This window comes from Thermobia domestica, chromosome 10 (assembly GCF_964235325.1).
Source record: "Thermobia domestica chromosome 10, izTheDome1.hap1.1, whole genome shotgun sequence".
NCBI lineage: Eukaryota > Metazoa > Arthropoda > Insecta > Zygentoma > Lepismatidae > Thermobia > Thermobia domestica.
In genome coordinates this window covers 12,268,043-12,287,656 of record NC_137463.1, presented here as the reverse complement: position 1 = coordinate 12,287,656, position 19,614 = coordinate 12,268,043, and the positions used below count along the sequence as shown (strand labels likewise).

At 36.6% G+C, this 19,614-nt stretch overlaps 1 protein-coding gene across 1 annotated transcript in view; it reads left to right on the top strand.

Moving 5' to 3' along the window:
* LOC145662292 (lipopolysaccharide-induced tumor necrosis factor-alpha factor homolog) overlaps nt 1-18,526 on the top strand; it is a 97,988-nt gene extending 79,462 nt beyond the window's left edge. The window contains exons 4-6 of the mRNA XM_081727701.1: nt 4,280-4,411; nt 12,186-12,315; nt 15,407-18,526. Of these exons, the coding sequence (XP_081583827.1) occupies nt 4,280-4,411; nt 12,186-12,315; nt 15,407-15,509 (365 nt within the window). The 3' untranslated portion in view covers nt 15,510-18,526. The remainder of the gene's footprint in view (nt 1-4,279; nt 4,412-12,185; nt 12,316-15,406) is intronic.
* Nucleotides 18,527-19,614: the final 1,088 nt, after the last annotated feature.

Here is a 19,614-nt window from a genome sequence, read left to right as displayed (position 1 = left end):
TTATTATTTTAAAAAAACAGACACGTGTTTGAATTGATAGTATTTAGGGCTTTCTGAGTGCGAGTGAACTTTCCCTCCCTTTCCTTGATAATGATGGTGTAGCATGCTTAAAATCGTGGCTTTCAAGATTTGTTCTTTCTGGAGAAAGGGGATGGTAAATTATACCATTGCACGGAGCGGCAAATTAGCTAAGGCCGGCCCTGATTATAATGGGAACTTTGACTTGTATGTACTTCAGGATCAGTTTCAACTAAATAGATTGCGTGGTTGCCTGTATAAGCATCGATTTTTTAGGTTTCGAAAATAACGTTTATCCTCGTACACTACGCATGATGATTTACAAACGTCCATATTATTTTGTTGAGTTAGTTCTATCGAATAATGTCTGGTCCTTTGATTTTTGTTAAAAGTTAAAAGCTAAAAATAGTATAACGTTAACTTTCAAAGAGCGAAGAAAGTAAAAGAAAAAGTATTGATAAAAATATCAACTGAAAAATATGGGAGCGGAAAAATGTATATAACTTTTTTTTTTACTTCTAATGTAGGGAATATTCCGATATCTTGCTGGCAACCCTGTTTAGCTGTGAGTAATATTAATAGTAAAGGCGCACTGAGGACAGGCTAATGACCGCATAAAAATCAGCGATTTCTCAACAAGATATTTACAAACTTTGAAAGCTCTACTAAAGGTCAAATCGTAGTTGCAATTCTAAGACTCTTTGAATAACTTACCAAATAAAAATTTATTTGTTTTGTACTAAAATAATACAATGCAACTGCAATAGGATCTGCAACGTATGCAGACCCAGGGTGGTACGTTCATTAAGTCCTAAAGTGTCCCGAAAATTCCAGCACCAGATCTAGATTGTTAAGTTCTTCACTTACGATTTGTGCAGGTAGATGACTTCAGGACTTCTACAGTTTATATGTTATAATGTTCTTGAGAATTGCCGTACTTCTTGTTCTTTACGACTCATGTAGTTCGTTTTGACTTAAACATTTCTTAAGAATTAACTTGTATTGAGATTTAGAACTCCTACACTTTTTGTATTGGCTTCTGTAGTTATGACTTGTGCACTATAATGTTGGTTGGAGATTAGCGTTCCTTTTCAGCACGGAGGCTATATGCAACGTGGACGTACAGTTTAAGATGGAATCCAAATCGTCTTCTACTTTAGTAAGAACCACAGTCACTGAACTGTGGTGGTACTATTAGGAAAGTCGCAGCCTTGTTAGCCAAGTCGACTATTGCACTTGGTCGTAACCAAAATGGTGCGACCAGAAGCCCGAATTTGCCACTAAACTATATTGTTATAGAGTAAACCCGTTGTAGACAAGAAAAATAGTGACGCCAGGGATGTCCACACACTATAAAAATGAAATTCAAAATAAAATAAAGCAAAAAAATAATAATAATAACGAGGCACTTGTATTTAAAAAAAAAATGTAGTGAACGGGAGCTCGAGACACCTCCCCCTTAACCCTGACGCCATCTTGCCTCTAACCATCATATAAACCGTCGTAATGCGTTGACATTTCAAGGCTCTTTTACACGAATCAAGCCGAGGATCATGTGCAACGAAAGCTCGCGCGCTAGCCACTAGAACCAGGGACGTACGCAGGGGTGGGTCCTGGGGGTCCAGACCCCCCAAATTTCGACTTATGTGTAAATTTAGCCTAATTTTAGGGGCAATTTTAGGAATTTTAATATAAAATACCCTCATATTAAGTTTGGACCCCACCCGAAATAAATTCATGCGTAAGCTAGTGACTAAACCAACTTGTGTATTTAAGTAACTATACTGTTAGGACTTTGGCACGATCCTATATTATACTATGTGGCTCCTTGTTGACGGTTGGTAATGGGTATGGTTCAGGGTTCGATTCACGATAAGGTAGCTAAATGCACAATTCTATCCTATCTCATAAAGCCTCAAACCTGAATGGGAATGGTAAGTTTAAATCAACCTGTAGACATAATCCCGAGTGTCTAATTGGTATTATTGAAAAACCCAAGCAAAAAATACTAAGTCAACATACGTTTATACACTTTCTCAATAAAACTAACAGGGAAATGATTTATGAATCGTAAAAAAATGATGTTACATTTCATCTGTATTCTGACTTTTACAAATATAATCTAGTCCTATCATTTTTAATATAAGTGGAAGTATTTTACAATTACTTATTGTCTTTTAGGATGCAGAATAATATCCATTCAATACCACATAGACGTAGTTGCTGGTGGTATTGGACCCCTTCCAACAAAAACTTCTGAGTGCCCACCTGGCCTCGTCATGCTATACACTATATCTTCATGATTCATTCATTATAAATAAAAGGTGTGGGCAACTAGACTAAACTTTCTCACTCACATTTCTTAAATAAGATAATTTATTGTAAGGATCCATATACCCACACTGCAAGCCAAATAAATACACGTGGCTTTACAATCATAAACAAATAACAGCAGACGACGGAAGGAGACTACACCTCGAGGAAAAAACAATGAGGATTCGGAACACTACGAAAAAAGCCGACTCCCCCCTTTGTAGGTCATCCCTCCAAGAAGATGGCTATAAAAGGAGAGGACGAGCAGTTCAAAGGAGATCGTTCACCTTCCTAAAGCTTCTCCCGAGGTCGCCATGGGCTACGGAGATTCCTTCTAATACCAGCTCCCGAGGCCGCCATGGGCTACGGAGATTCCAATATCAGCTCCTGGGGCTGCCATGGGCTACGGAGATTCCTTCTAATACCAGCTCCTGGGGCCGCCATGGGTTACGGAGATTCCTTCTAATACCAGCTCCTAGGGCTGCCATGGGCTACGGAGATTCCTTCTAATACCAGCTCCTAGGGCTGCCATGGGCTACGGACATTCCTTCTAATACCAGTTCCTGGGACTGCCATGAGCTACGGAGATTCCTTCTAATACCAGTTCCTGGGGCTGCCATGAGCTACGGAGATTCCTTCTAATACCAGCTCCTGGGGCCGCCATGAGCTACGGAGATTCCTTCTAATACCAGCTCCTAGGGCTGCCATGGGCTACGGAGATTCCTTCTAATACCAGCTCCTAGGGCTGCCATGAGCTACGGAGTTTCCCTCTAAAACCTATCTCCTGAGGCTGTTATGACCTAAGGAGTAATACCGATCCCTCCCTGAGGCCGCTGTGGTCTAGGACAATTATCCTATTCCGAGGCCACGTTGTGTACTGAGGAACTTTATACTTATTGTACACCATTAGTGCCCGAAGAAAATTTTCTAGAGGGACCCATCTCCATGGTTACATCTGGTATTTTTGGTTTTAATATAGATACGTGGTTTGCTATATTACGTATACATTTTCGTCAGCCTGGGGGACCAGGCCCCAAACTGCCCCTCTTCGGTCGCCCATGTTGTACACTGAAAACATTTTAAAGAACAAATTTACAAGTACCTTGTAAAGAAAATTTAAAAAGACAATTTCTTTCTATCATAAGAGGTGAAAGGTTAAAACTGCGTTTTACGTTATTTAAAGACTCTACCAAACACAGCATTGTATTATAAAATATGAACAAATCGTCTGAGTTGTGTTTGATAAATTTGTCTTTTAAAAAATCAAACATTAAATTAGTTCTGAACTTTTTAATAAGCAATAACTTATAGGACTAACAATAAAATACTGTAAGTAAATCACCTTAGTTGTTTTTGAGAAACAATCGTTAAAAAGTATGTACACATAAGGTTGTTTTTGCTTGTTTGTTCGTTGAAGTTTAACTGCCCCTTTTCAGCACAGAGACTATATGAAACGTGGACCTATAATTTAAGGTAAAATCGAAACTACCTTAATATGTTCAATAATACCCTTCCCCCGAGGATTAAAAAAAAATAACCAAATTACAAGCAGTGGTGGCTTTAGTGGGTGGGCCGGGTAAGCACGGACCTACCCAAAAATTTAAAGAAATATATAAATGTTAAAAGATACAATAAAGAGTAAATATATTTTTCACTATTTATATTAATGGTAGATAATTATTTAATAGCATCAACCAGCACTCTAAAAGTAATGTCGTACTGTCATTAATTAATCAAATGTGTATATGTATCCATAAGCAAAATAATGGGCCTACCCAAAATTAAAATCCTAAAGCTACCTCTGATTACAAGCTTTTTGTAAGTTTCTGCGGAAATAAACCTTCTACTCTCTTTAACTACTTTTGTTTGTTTGTTTGCTTGTTTGTTAAATATTTAAAAAATTCCTTATGAAATTTCTATTTTGTACTAATTCTGTGTTTATTTTTAGGGCTGTTTCACAAAGAAACCATGAATACGGGAGAAGTACCTGTATACAGAGAACCCCCACCACCTTACACTCCGACAGCACCAAAAATCGAAACTCATTACGTAGTTCCAACTCAGGTTGTCACCGTTACAAGTAAGTACTTTCCAATGTTTCTTTACAATTGAAGATTGCAATGAAAGTGGGAGGTACAGAGTCAGGGACGTAGCCAGAGTTTTGAGTTTGGGAGGGCCATGCTTGCAAATGAAATATATATACACACTAGCATATATTTACCCGCTTCGCTGGGTTGAAATGAGAATTTAAATGCTCAACTCCGTATTTCATGTGTTTAGTACCCGTGAAATATGCTGTTCTCGTTTTTAATGGCATCGATTTAAACGGCATCGGAAAGATCATTGATCATCTCGGCGACCCCGAAATGGTCCTCCCTTGTTTATTTGAATGGGACATTTTTTTTTTCTTGATGGACAAAAATTGGACAAAATTCTGAGCAAGCTAAAATTCGAATTTGAAGATGTCGCTCTACAGGTGATCGAAGTGACCAACACTTTGAAATAGCCCTCCTTTGTTGATTTGAATGGCACAAATTTTTTTGATGGTACAAATGTGTATGGAAATTAGACAAAATTCGAATTCGAATCCAAAATTCTGAGCTAATTAAAATTCGAATTCGATGATGTCGCATTACAGGTAATCGAAGTGGCTAATTTTTGAAATGACCCTCCCTCGAGTCATTTATGTTAATGGTACAAAATGTTTTGTTGGTAGTACTTTAATGCACAAAAATTGAACAAAATTGTAAACTTGTTAAAATTCGAATGTAGAGACGTCGTACTGCAGGTGATTGATCGGGCGAAATTTTGAAATGTCCCTCCCTCGTTTATTTGAATGGTACAAAGTTTTTCTTAGGTAGACAAAAAATGGACAAAATTCTGACCTACTGTAGTTAAAATTCAAATTTGAAGATGCACTACAGGTGATCGAAGTGACAAAGTTCACTTGGCACGAGTTGGGATCAAACCAGAGACCCCATACACCAGAGACCCCATACCACTGAGCCACCGTGGGCCCTTTTGTTAATTTGAATGGTATATATTTTTTTCTTAGGTGGACAAACATGTCACACTACAACTAAATGGGCCCGAAAAATCTTCTAGAAGTTATCTTCTGAAACAATGGATTGAAGTTGAGAGACGTTAACAATTCAAGAAGAAAATATATTTTACAAAGTGTATGCTAAACAAGTAATATTTTCAAAGTAAGTAAGCTTGTTTAAAGAAAAGGACATTTCTATTTCTCTCAACAGCAAAAGCTCAAACTGCAGAAACGCTTAATTGTTTGGCCTTCTTATATTCTCATAGCAGTTTCAAGTCTGGTAAGGAGTTTATACAACAACCCAGATTTGGCAGTTTTCATACTCAACAGAGTTCATCCCAAAGAAACCGTTCAAGAATGTATTTCGGGAAGAAATGAACAACCCTTTTGAAAATGAGCTCTACAATTAATTTAAAAATATTTGCTTTATAAAATCTAAAACTTGCTACAGCAGTTACTTTCTGAGATAAGTTCTCAAGTTTTCTTTTAAGGAGTTTAGGAGGCTATTAAAATAAAAGCTTGTGTTGCTTTCATACACCTTGGTCTCTCGAAACGTATCGATAACTTTAGCTTCTTCACATTTATGCTCCATGCCTCGCTCAAATCACTTTATTCCATTTAAAATACATTGTAAATTATTGCTGTTTGAAACGGACAATGTTACACTACAAGAAAATATTGGACACAATATTGGATTCACAAATAATTGGCTACAAAAAGTAATTTCAAGTTTATTTTCTTTTAAACAATAACAAGGTTTTCGAATACAGGCTTTTAATGCAGTAAAAACTGCCTTCAACAGGCCTCGTATTAAACGGAAATTTATCTTCAGTGGAAATATTTCACGGTCCCATGAATTTAAAGGTTAAAAAAATAATGGCTATATTATCTTGATTAGGCGGAACCTGTGTTGTGAACAACCGATGTTAAAATATACTTTTTAACGTAAATTTTCAAGTTCCCTAATGCAGCGTTTAAAATTTTTTTTAGACATTCTGTGAGAAGTTAGGTATATGAACTACGTTGTCTGTAAAGGTCTTCGTTTACTTGTCACCCTACACATTTAACCTTTAATCCACTGCCAAGTAAGGCCCTATATACTGTGCGAGTTTCTGAACGAAGTGCAATTTAAGTAGTAAATTCCAAATACCAATAACTCGTTCTGTAGATGGTCTAGATACACGGAACAAGGAGCATAATATACACAATAGATCAAAAGGGAGACTAAAGTAGAGGGAGGAGCGCTGAAAAGGGCATAGCATCTACTTTTTGTCTTGACTTTTGAAGCCGTATGTAGGCTTTTGTTGTTCACTGTTAGTTTTATGTGTATTAATTCGTAGCATAAATAAATGCTGTAATTGAATACGGTAGGCCTATGTACGACATTCTATCTCACTTTGTCCATTATATGCATATACCTTATTTATTTTTCAAGCATAGATATATTTTCGTTAACTTTAAAACCTTTAATGGAAATTTTGCGACTCCTGTTCAATTTCGCTAGGCAGGTTTTATTATGTGCTTATACCAGAAATGTCTATTTGCTTCTCTGAGTATGTTCATTCTTTATTCACAGATACTCGGCGTATTCTTTTTTATTTGTATATATATATATACATAAGGGCGGATCCAAGGGGAGCTAAGGGGCTGTAGGCCCCCCTTGACGATCAGGTTTACACTGGATAAAATGGGCTTCAATTCTGTTTTACATTGGATAAAACGGCAAATTATGGTTTAGCCTCTCCCTTGATCATATCCTGGATCCGCCACTATATATATATATATATATATATATATATATATATATATATATATATATATATATATATATATATATATATATATATATATATATATATATATATATATTAACTAAATGTATTTTGATTTTCACATACTGACTGTGAGCTGTTTGATTCAATAACGAAACAGACGCCACAAAGTCCAATCGGACAAGCATTTCTTCGAAACGCACAGTCCATAGACGCGAAAAATCCTGACATAAAATTCTTATCTAGTGTAAATAAAGTGTTCCTGGGAACAACGATGCATTAATTTCAGATTTATCGACAAGTTTGATAAGTGCTGGTTTTTGCCAGAAAACAGCGAAAATTACACAGTTGTGTATTGTAGCATGAATGCATCATAGTTACATAGCAACTATATGTAGTTCAAGTAATATAACTTTTTTTTCTCTAAAGTAATAACATTCCACATTTAACTTTAGCTTCTGATTGGTGCATATTATAATTTTTAGTGCATATTTGCATATTTTCAGTACATATTTTCGTGATTTTTAGCGCATATTTGCATGCATATTTTGCCGGGTTTTTTAAGTGCATATCGATCCGAAGTCTAGTGATGACACAGGTAGCGTGAAGGCTATTTTGAGCAAATTCGTAGTTTGTGGAAAAATTGTCTTGGGTAGAGCAGCATGCAGGTTCGAGAGATTCTACGTTTTTTTTTATTTTTTATTATTATTATTATTATTATTATTATTATTATTATTATTATTATTATTATTATTATTATTATTATTATTATTACAACAAATGCACGTTTAGGAAAATATATTTTGAATTGCGCAGCAAACTTTCATTGCCTCTCCATCAAGAACAGTTTTGATTTAGGATGACATGCTTGAATGCTACGAAACACAGACAGATACATTTTCCTTGCAGAATCGTGCATCCAACTCGTTCACAATGTTGTCAACTACTGAATATAGGAGTTCTGTACGAAAACTAACTTCCGCATGACTCTGTGATTTTTCTTCGGAATACTTCCCGAAACCAGCAAATCTTTCATACTACTATCTCGCTTTTCTCTGCTCTTTGGTTGATTAAAGCATTCTACGCCATTTTGTTTGAAAAACTTCAGTGCTTTAGTGTAGAGACGTGATGTATTTTTCTCTGCTTTAATTTCTTTTATGGCTTCAACAACCGAACAAATAAGTAGCTGGGTGTCTGCTTGGGTATATACAGAGGTTTTGCTGTGAGGCACTAGCAACTTTCTTAGCTTCTTCCTTATCAACAATGTCCGAATGAATATTTTCCTCAGCAACAATATAAATATTTTCCTTATCAGTTTCGCTGTAGGTGCTCTCAAATTGCTTATCACTGTTTCCATGTGAAATAAAATATCCAGATTTTATAAATCTCTGCATATTCAACTTAATTTCAAGAACACATACATAGTAAACTTAACCCTTTATGACCCATAAGGTACTCATGAAGATATTATTACTGCCATGTATTTGGCTGAGGAGGGAAAAAAATCATAAAGCAAATTTCTGCCTTGAAGTAATGATTTTGATAATCTGTGTACGGATCGGGGAGATATATATTTCCCTCTGGATATTTTTCTGTACCTCGTGTGGGAAATATCTTCCCTCTGAAACTAGACTTTGAAAATAGCCATGAATATTATTTTATTGCAAAGTTTTATATAGCCATAAATATTGAAGTATTTTATGTTGTTAGCAAAGGATTTATGCAATTATTACTCATAATCGCCTTGGAACATATTTTATTTTCAAAAATTATACATTGACATATTTTTAAATAACAGTGTGTGGATGTGTTTTTGAAAAACTGCTTATTTTGTTATTGCAGTCTACTGCCTCATAATTCTGCCGCATCTTTGCTACACTTTATCTTCATTTACTATTAAGTATAATAATGTAATTTAATTACTTCATGTTCTATGCATCTATGTTTTGTATTTCCGTCTTTATTTTCTGTGGAACAAAACGAAACATGGCACAGAACAGAGTGGTACCTTGCATGTTGTGAATTCCAGATTAGAACGTTTTTCGTGAGCCTTCGTGGAGCATAATCGACAGCGACGGTAAGAGATAGTTTTGTTTGGAAAATGAATTCCGACGTTTTGTTTGGAAAATGAATTCCGACGTTTTCCAGCCGCACACTGTCAGGAACTCCGTAAGATTTTGATATTTGGAAACGCTTCTGAAATTGATACGGGGTGTGACGCATTCTTTTCCTGCTACTAAAATGGTTTTGTACTCCCCGTGCAACTGACAAGAGAAAGGATACATGGTCCATAGGTTGTCTGAAGAATAATTTGTGGAGAACGTATGCATTTGTCAAGCTTGTATCCAGTAGATAGAAAAATATTGTGCCACCACTTCTTAGCTCGCTGGGATGTGGAATAACAATTTAAAATCTGATCAAAACGATCTACACCTCTCATGAATTCAGTATAATCTCTAATAGCAGCTGGACAAAAAACATTAACTATCCTCCCATCCTTCAGTTTTCTCCGAGCAGTAATCACGTTTTAGTGTCGTGCGCTGTTGTAAGTACGTTTACAAATCGTTTGTGCATCCATTGAATGGCCGATGTATGATTCTTTGTAGCTACTCAGAATTCTCCCTGCTTTAATTTTGGCAACTTCTTTGCAGATTCCCCCTTTTTCTTCATAAAATCGGGAAGGTCAACTTGATCAAATCTCACAGAAAATCTCTTGTAGCATTTGATTCCTATCCAGTGTATATTTGCAATTTTTCTGCGTATCCAGTAACTGGATCAGCACGATACCAAACTTTGTAACCTCTCTTGATAGGTTTGAGAGGCATATATTGTCGTATGAACTTCGACCTTTGAACTGAATCATACTTTTACCAATAGAATGAACTGAGCTTGACTTATACTCCATGATAAATTTTCCAGATAATGCATCAATCAATGGCCGAACTCTATGTAGAATATCATAGCCATCTTCGCGTTTCTTAGCTGCTTCGTTGTTGTTCAAATGTAGAGCTGGCATTAATTGCCAAAATCGTGTTTTCGTCATGATAGAAGACACCGATGCACCTCTAAGTTCAGGATCGGTTGACCAATAATCACAACGACGAGGCAGCTTTTTGATGCCCATTCTGATCATAACACTAAACAAAGCTCTCATTTCTGTCACCGATGTGTCTTTCCAATGAGGTATCTGCACTTGATAAATAAATAAATAAATAAATAAATAAAATAAATGTCGACTAAAAGCAGGGAATTCGTGTTAGTATTCAGTTCTAAATCTCTTGTCGTTGCAAATTCTATCGAGGAATTTGAAGCTTAAAATACAGGGTGTCCAATATACAATGCAACCCGGAGTTTGGGATAGTAGAACTTTTGAACCTGAAGTGATACACGAATAATGGTTATACCAAAATGAAGCCTTGTTCATGCATATATTTTTAAACTAGGAAGCAACGATTGAAGTACACTAGGAACCACATAGTGTTGCCAGATATAACCGGTGTATTTTTTTTTTTTTTTTTTTTGGGGGGCGAAACATGTAAATTATAACTTATACGTATGGATGTTCTGTCGTTAATTTTCAGTTTGTTTAGTTGGAGTAGCTTGGAAACTATGAAGGAGAAAAAAGAATTTTTCATTTCCAGCGATAACTAATCGGATGAGTCCTCTGTAAGGGGAAACTAGGGAAAATTTTATCACGATAATTTCAAAGTTTGTTTTTCATTGTTTTCAGGAATTGCATACTGTAGACAGATCCTTAACACACCCTTTGATGCACTGAAACATCAGCAGAGTTGCCAATTCAGAGTGTTAATTTATGAAAACTACGATTTACCTTGTTCCCCCTTACAGAGGACTCATCCGATTAGTTATCGCTGGAAATAAAAAAAAAAAAAAATCTTCTTCATAGTTTCCAAGCTACTCCAACTAAACAAACTGAAAATGAACGACAGAACATCCATACGTATGAGTTATGAGTCAATTTATATGTTTTGCAAAAAAAAAAAAAAAAAAAAAATGATTTACACCTTCGCTTACATCTGACAACACTGTGTGGTTCCTAGTGTACTTCAATCGTTACTTCCTAGTTTAAAAATATATGCATGAACAAGGCTTCATTTTGGTATAGCCATTATTTGTGTATCGCTTCAGGTTCAAAAGTTCTACTATCCCAAACTCCGGGTTGTATTGTATATTGGACACCCTGTATATAAAACGATAATCATGCCTGTTGTTCGTATGGTTGCGAAACATGGTCGCTTACACTGAGGGAAGAACATAGACTGAAAGTATTGGAGAACAAGATTCTGAGACGAATATTCGGACCCAAGAGAAACGGGAATGGGGAATGGCGGAAACTTCATAACGAGGAACTACATAATTTATACCGGTTACCAAACATTGTTAGTAATTAAACATAGGAGGCCATGGTGGGAGGTCATGTTGGAATGGAAGAAAATAGGAATGCTTTCAAAGTCTTAACCGGAAGACCAATCGGAAAATGATCATTAGGAAGACAATGTTAAGATGAATCTCACAGAAATATTAATGCAAAGTAGAAACCGGGTTCAGTTGAAAAAAAAAAAAAGAGAGAGAGAGAGAAAAAAACAGAAGCCAGTGGAGACCTTTCGTAAACGCGGCATTGAGCCTTTGGGTTCCATAGGCCATAGAGTTAGTTAGGTACTTAGCGTTCAGCTCTGACTCTGAGATCTCTGGTTCGATCCCAGTTTCCGCAAAGTAGGCTTTGTGGTGGACAAATACTGTGTATGAGAGTTTCCTTGGGGTTCTCTCACATTCTCATTCCACCAGTTTTTCCACAATCATCCGTCTCCTTTAGCCTAAAGAACATAAACATGGAACATTAAATTTCATCATCTATTTGAAAACTTTTTTTTTTTTTTTTTTTCATTTTGGACATCCTAATACAAAATCAGTTCCGTTTTGTAATTTTTTGAAGCAGATTTTAATGAAGTTTATTACATATATATCTTTTATGTTTCATTTAAAATAACATTCTTTTATCCTTCTTTTGTCTATTGTAGCAGCGCTGCTAGTGGGACCTAAACCAACTAACGTGACCTGCCCTGTGTGTCAAAGTGCCATCAGAACCAAAGTGATATACCAGAGCAACACTAAAACACATTTGATTGCATTGTTCTTATGTATTCTTTTGTAAGTATAGAATACTAATACTTTTTTAAATGTAGTTTTATCTTTTGTCACAGTAAGGTTAGCCTAAATAAGTGATCCATTGGGTTTCAAAGCACTGTTTATTTACAAGTATACGACATGCAAAAAACGGCTGATACATGAAAAGATAGATACACTCACAAAGTTTTAACAGCCCGCCTCGTGGCTCGCATGCACGCTAGATAACAGGTCTGTGACCAAGGGTGCCGATCCTGGGGGCCGGGCCCCCCAAAGCTCATGTGGACCCCCTATTGTATTTGTGAATATACAATATTTAGCATAATTTGAATGCAATTTGTCTTAAAATCCTCTTATATATACCTTCTGCATCTGGATCCCCCCCCCAAAAAAAAATACAGAGAAATCGGCGCCCTTGCCTGTGACGGCAATCTATAAGATGGCGGCAATGCAGGAGAAGAGTTTTTGTGTATTAGAATGTACGAAGTGTTCGTCAGTTACGAGGGATCAGCGTGCATTCGTACGCCGTAAATTCCGTTTCCAACTACACACGAACATTCAATACCCCACACTCTCACATTGTGACGATTTATGTTTCCCCACAGATGGAAAGTCGCCTCATTGCTAAATATCAATATCCCCGCAAACTCGTCATCAGCTTCCATGGTCTGCTAATTCAGATACAAAGCTCCAATCGACAGGCATAATCATCTAGAGTCAGGTGTAACAGTTGCAAACGGTAGGGTTTGAAATGCAAATGGTAGGATTTGAAATGCACACGCCGGCCGTCGCAAAACATTCCATATTATTTTCTGCGAAGCGCCCGGTTCACTTCTTCAGAACATTTCACATATTCTAACACGCAAAATCTCTACAGGGCAGTAAGCTTCCAGGGGCGGTATAATCTGTCATAACTATATTATTTAAAATAAATATTTATTTCATAATGATGGTATTTAAATTTACTGAGCTGGCCTTCTATTTGAATACTACATTCATAAATTATGTTTAGGTCGCATTAGTTTGTCACATGGACAGTGCGAAAGCAAATGGTCAAACAAATATCACCATGAATTGCGTAATTGCTGTCAAATGCAAGAACTAAATTCTCGAACAGTAGCGAACATCTGTTCCATTTAGTTAGTTATCACAGTTCTGATATGAAAACTAGTCGTTTTTGTCACAAATAAGTTCCATATCATTCAAGGTGGAATAAAGTTTTTCTTAAAAAAAAAAAAAAAAAAAACACTTGTGCTAATATTTGTTCGTTCAATAGTCTTGTTAATTATTTCTCCTAATTTAATTAGAATCCTCCTTGGGTGTAGAAGGAAAACCAAGAAATTAAGATAAAAGAGCTAGTTGCACTCGAAATGCAAACTGCTGTATTGAGATTGAAGCTCAATATTGAATTCTTGAATTCCTTTGCAGGTGTGTTTGTTTTATCTTTCACTAACATAATAGATTATAATTTAAAGAAAAAACAAACACAACGAGATTCTATTTGTAGAGTTTAGGCCTTTCTGAGTGCGAATGTCTTTCCCCTCCCTTTCATTGTTCATATTGGGGTAGCATACTTAAAATTGTAGCTTCTAAGACTTATTTCTTTCTGGAGAAAGGGGGGCGGCAAATTACCTAGGACCGGCTCAGTGTGTACACTGTCCATGATATTTCAAAAACAATTGAATGAATGAGAAAAATGAAAGATTTATAGGATCACTCTTGTATTTCTAAGCATACTTAAAGTTTATAAGGAATTTTGATGAAATGAGCATGTATTCTCTAGCAGCACAAACAGTAGCTTAACAATGGAAAACGGTAAGCTAGCCAACCTCCCGATATTGGTCCTTCGTTCTATTGGTAGATTTACCAACTATTTGCCAACGTAGCGTTTACGGAAGTATTAAAATGACAATTGGGAGAGTAAAGGCGAAGCTGTTGGATAAAAGACAGCAAATTGTGGGATGGTCTACATATACTTTAACTCTTTCGCTGCGAAATTAAATTTGTGGGTGATTCCTGAAAAACAAACAAACAAACAAAAGATAATTATCCAGCAAGGAAATATATTTTCTTGTCATTTGGTTTTTACGACACCTTGTATTAAAGCAACACTTCAAATTTTAGTCTTTTCACTGTCCAGTACATTACATATTTAACAGATCACATGTAAAAGCAAAAGTAACGTGTTGGGAATATTTCAAATTGACAAATTTTCTGCTCTAATTAGTTAATGTGAAACTCATCTGAACAGAATAGTCAAGGAGCTAATATCTGAAAGACCTCTAAAAACGAAATTGGCACAACCCACACTACATCTAAAGTTTGATACCACAGTTTGGTAGAATGAGTTTTATATAAACACCTTAGGTAGTATGTCACGTCAAATTGTGGTATCACTAAGTTTTTGGACGCCATTTTGCGTTTTTGTCACGTTGACGTCGGTCACATTCGGTTTTATTGGCTTCAAATGTAGTAGAACATTTCATTGTCTTTCATTTGGTGCCAAAATTATTTAAATCGCTCCATTTTAATCGGAATTATGCACATTGTAAGCCAACGACTCCTGAACGTGACGGAAGTCACGTGATAAAAACACAAAAATGGTGTCCAAAAAAATTAGTAATACCACAATTTGACGTGACATACTACCTAGGGTGTTTATATAAAACCCATTCTACCAAACGGTGGTGTCAAACCTTAGATGTAACGCCGGTTGAGCGACTTTTGTGTGTGTGTGTGTGTGTGTGTGTGTGAGAGAGAGAGAGAGAGAGAGAGAAAGAGAAAGAGAAAGATATTAGGTCCTTGACTAGAATGAAGCAAGCTTCCGTAACCATTCGTATTTCACTCCTTTAGTTCAAAGACATCGCTGCCAGTTGGCAGCACAATGCAACGCATTACCGCTACCAAATGTTTCGTACAGAATGAGGGACTGGAGTCGAATATTGCAACGAAATATAAATATAGACGTTGTGGACTATTTCGCAGCAAGAGTTAAACTACCGCAATTTTCGCAATTACCAACCGTTAGCCATGAGAGTACCAAGTGTGCTGCTAGGGTTTTAACTTGTCTGAAATGTGTAACTCACATATTTATTATTATATGGTTTCGTTCCAGATGTTGGCCCTGCTGTGTAGTTCCATATTGCATAGACTCCTGTAAAACAGCAAATCACTACTGTCCGAACTGTAAAGCGTTTGTGGGAGCATACTCTTCATAACAGCAGCATTTTTTTTTTATATGCAGAACTAATCATCTTCAGATGTTGATAGAGATTAGAATTTCTTTTTTTTTTTAATATTTATTTTTATACTAACTTTTTTCAGAAAAAAAGTGATCTCGCAATAATCTCAATCTATTTAGTTAGATATTTTAATGTTTACGTGAACATTTGAAAGATACTTCAGGTACCTTCTTTGCTTGTTCTGAGTTGTACAAAAATGAGCTGTACACAGTAGCAGTTCTATAAGACTTCGGGGTTTGGCCCACAGAACCAAGAAATGATATACCCTCATTCTATATCATTACTCATTTATATAGTATAGAGATTGAGCGCTGGGATCTTCCGCATAGCGAAACTCTTGTCACCAAATATAATATAGTAAATACTTAGTGTTCCAAAATATCTGAGTCAATAGAGGGATTAAAACTCCGACCCCCCCCTTCCCTTGGTATACCACTGCTTCCCACCGATGCAATCTACTATGTACAGCCTATTTCAAGTGTGCCCTCGAAAAATATGTGAAACATATTTCAGCCCCGCCCCCGCCGCCCTTTTACAGAGGAAACCTTTCCTTGGTTTTTGTGGAGGACGGAGGGTAGAAGTAAATGACCTTGGCTGCGTTGCCAATTTGTCAATCAGTCGTTTGGTTTTGGCAAGTGAAGATGGTACGCTGCTCAGAATGGCTAACAAGACACTGCACAGCGAAACCCGTGGAATAATTCAATGTGGCAATTCTGTCCGCATCCAAGTATTAAAGGACTTTGGTCACAACAATTTGTTCATCCTCCTTCGAGGGAGGTACGAGAAAACACGTCGACAGCAGCCACACTAAAATAGAAAGGTTCTAGATTATATTAGAACACTGTACGAATCCAATAAATTTCGTACCGTTGATTCATCTTTGGCCGCCATGCATGTACGAATGGTATGAAGTCACAAGAAGATTGTTTTACTGTGGTTTTTCAAGTTTCTAACCGCTTGCACTGGGGAATTCCGAAATAGTAGGAGGAGACTATGGCTTGAGGGAGCCAAAAAGGGAACAAGCTCAAGTAGAAAAATTGCACATGCTCAAACCATGAGGTTCAAGTCTTTTTTTGTTTTCTGTAATGAAATCTTTAACTTCCTATGATTGTCCTTGAGGCTGAAGGAGGCGGGTGAAGATGTAAGATAACCCTCCAGACAGGATAATCTCAAGAAAACCCCGGGGATGCTTCCCCACCATTGCACAGTATACAAAGCTCTCACAGGAACCGCCAGAATGTCCAGCTATGCAAGTACAAGTTTTATATTCCCTCCAGAACAAAATAACAATATTGTGTAGTATCTCTTTAACTTTCACGGGGCAAATAGATCGAGTAGAGTCCTACTAACTTTAGTTTGGGCTGTATAAAGTAAAAACCTGCACTTCACGATCAATTGTAAACATTTTTTAAGAGATAGGGTTATCTTGGAAGATAATTGTGAGTAAACTATCGATGTTTTGAATGTGGAGTTCATTTTTATCTTACAGTCCTGAATAAAAGAAGTAATGAAGTGTAAGCCGGGAAAAATCGTAAATAGGCACTCGATGTATGCGAGACTATGCGTTGGCCATGTTGAATCTTCGCCATCTGAGAGGTGGAGTTTTCACAAAACTAGTACATTAATTATCTATATATTAAAATCTAGGTTTATATGTTTGTCCCCCAAGGAAAGTTTATATGTTTGTCTCCAATCCTTTCGACAATGAGATCTCGAAAACCACAAGTGCTAGAAACGTGCCGTTTTCACTGGTCGATTCCAAATTTTGTTTAGATTGACCAGTTCTAATTGAACATTAAAAAAAAAACATGGCCATTATTTCTTTATTACATTTTTAGGGATACACTGGAAGTGTTGAAATTTTAAAAAGTAACGCATCATACCCTATGAGTTCATTCCAATACAACATTATTGTATTTAGGGGTTGTATATCTCTCAGGCACTTGTTTCATGGCCGAATGATAATGAAAAGCGAAAGAAAACAATTTCTCTAGGCTAAGATGAATCTTTATTGTTTGAAACGTTTTGCCCAATGAACACCATATATCACTGACATAATTAATTGTGTGTGTGTAATGTATTTGCTTATTACATACTGCATACAAAGAGAAAGATAACTGATCATACATGAATTAGAAATTTCAACCGGAAGTAGACTCAATCTTGCCGACGGTGCGAGATATTGAAAAAAATAGTCGAAAAAATATCCCCTTTGCCGATTTTATCAAGACATCTTTCACTTGTGTCTGTAAAGAAACATATACAGATGTGAGGAATGACAAGGAGATTCATGCTCATATCTGAATGATACGCTGGGTAGAGAGCTCAGGTTCAGCTAGTACAATTTTAATAAAACTTATTTGTCTAGATGTACGAGCAAGAAGCTAGTGGTGCTTTATCTTTCTGTTTCAAGTGTGCCGTCGGAAAAAATGTGAAACATACTTCGGTCTCACCTCCGCCACCCTCTTACGGAGGAAACGTTCCTTTTGCTTTGAGTAAAGAATTTAATGACCTCAGCCGTGTTGCCAATTTGTCATTCATTCGTTTGGTCTTGGCGAGTGAAGATCGTAGGCTACTTAGAATGGCTAACAAGACAGTGCAGAGCAAAGCCAGTGAAATAATTCGAATATATATCTATGTGGCAACCCTCTCCACATGCAACTATTGAAGGATCTCGACCAGAGTAATTTGACCCTCCTTTTTCTAGGGAGGTACCAGAAAACATTGACAACAGTGCTAGTAGGGGCACACTTAAAATAGAAAGGATATAGTAGTACATATCTTTAGTCTAATTACGTAGCGATTCTGTTTTATAACTAGTGCAGTAGCCTATAACTTTTTTTAATTGACTTGCAAATATGTACAAGATAGTTGAGAGTAGAAATGTGTAAGAAGAAAGCAAATTAATTTTTGTATAACAACTGTATTTAATTGGTTTATAAACACTGAAAACTGTACGAAGTTATGCATTAAATTATTATTATTATTATTTACATATTTATTTTCTTATTGTTACTACTAGTAATATTGTATATTGTTTCAGATTCTCGTAGTGGTTGACCAATTTACAATCTACTGATAAACCTTCAGGCTGCAGATTGTCAATTCACCCTCAAATTATATACGAGGTGTGACACAAAAGAAACGAGACTGGTTCAATATATCATTGTACTTACAGAATCAGTTCTCTGTGACATTATCACTTTCAGAGTAGTCCCCTTCAGCATTCAATCACTTCTGCATTCGGGGCTGTCTTTGCTGGTAACAGTTCTGGAATGAAGTTTTTCGAAGGTCTTTCAGGAGATTCTCCGGTTTTGCCTGAACCTCGTCCACTGAGGTAACATGGGTTCCCTTTAAGCAAGATTTAACTTTAGGAAATAAAAAAAGTCGCATAGAACCAAATCAGGTGAATAAAGAGGATGCCCCATCACAGAATTTCTTTTGCTGGTCAGAAACTATTAGACAGATAGGGCCGTGTTGCATTGTCCTGGTGCAACAGCCATCCATCACTCCACAACTGTCGCCTTTTTTCCTAATTTTTCAACGAAGTCTTTTTTAGTACTTCAATGTAGTAGTTTTGATTAACAGTCTGACCACTGGGAACTCACTCAATCATTACAATTCCATTAATGTCGAAGAAGACAATTAACATTGCCTTGAATTTTGATTTTGACATGCGTGCTTTTTGGGTCTTGGGAATCCTGGAGACTTCCATTGCATCGACTGGTCCTTACTTTCTGGATCATAGTTAAAAATCCATGTCTCATTACGTGTTACAACAAATATCTGTGTTTCACAAGAAACTTGTTGATTCGTTGTCGTTGTCGATTTTTACATTAGACATTTTTCCGGCAGAATGCAGTTGCACGTGTTCACTCAATGACGCAGTACTCCGTACTGGCGTGATCGGCTAAGACGAAACTGGCCGCATGGATGGAGGAGGTGTGTGGGATGACGTCAGCAAAACAGTTGTTGCCAACTCCACTCTGTTTTCAAGCTATACACTTAGTCTCGTTTTTCTTTTGTGTCACACCTCGTATATATACAGCGTGATTCAAAATGATGTGAACGATAAGGAAAC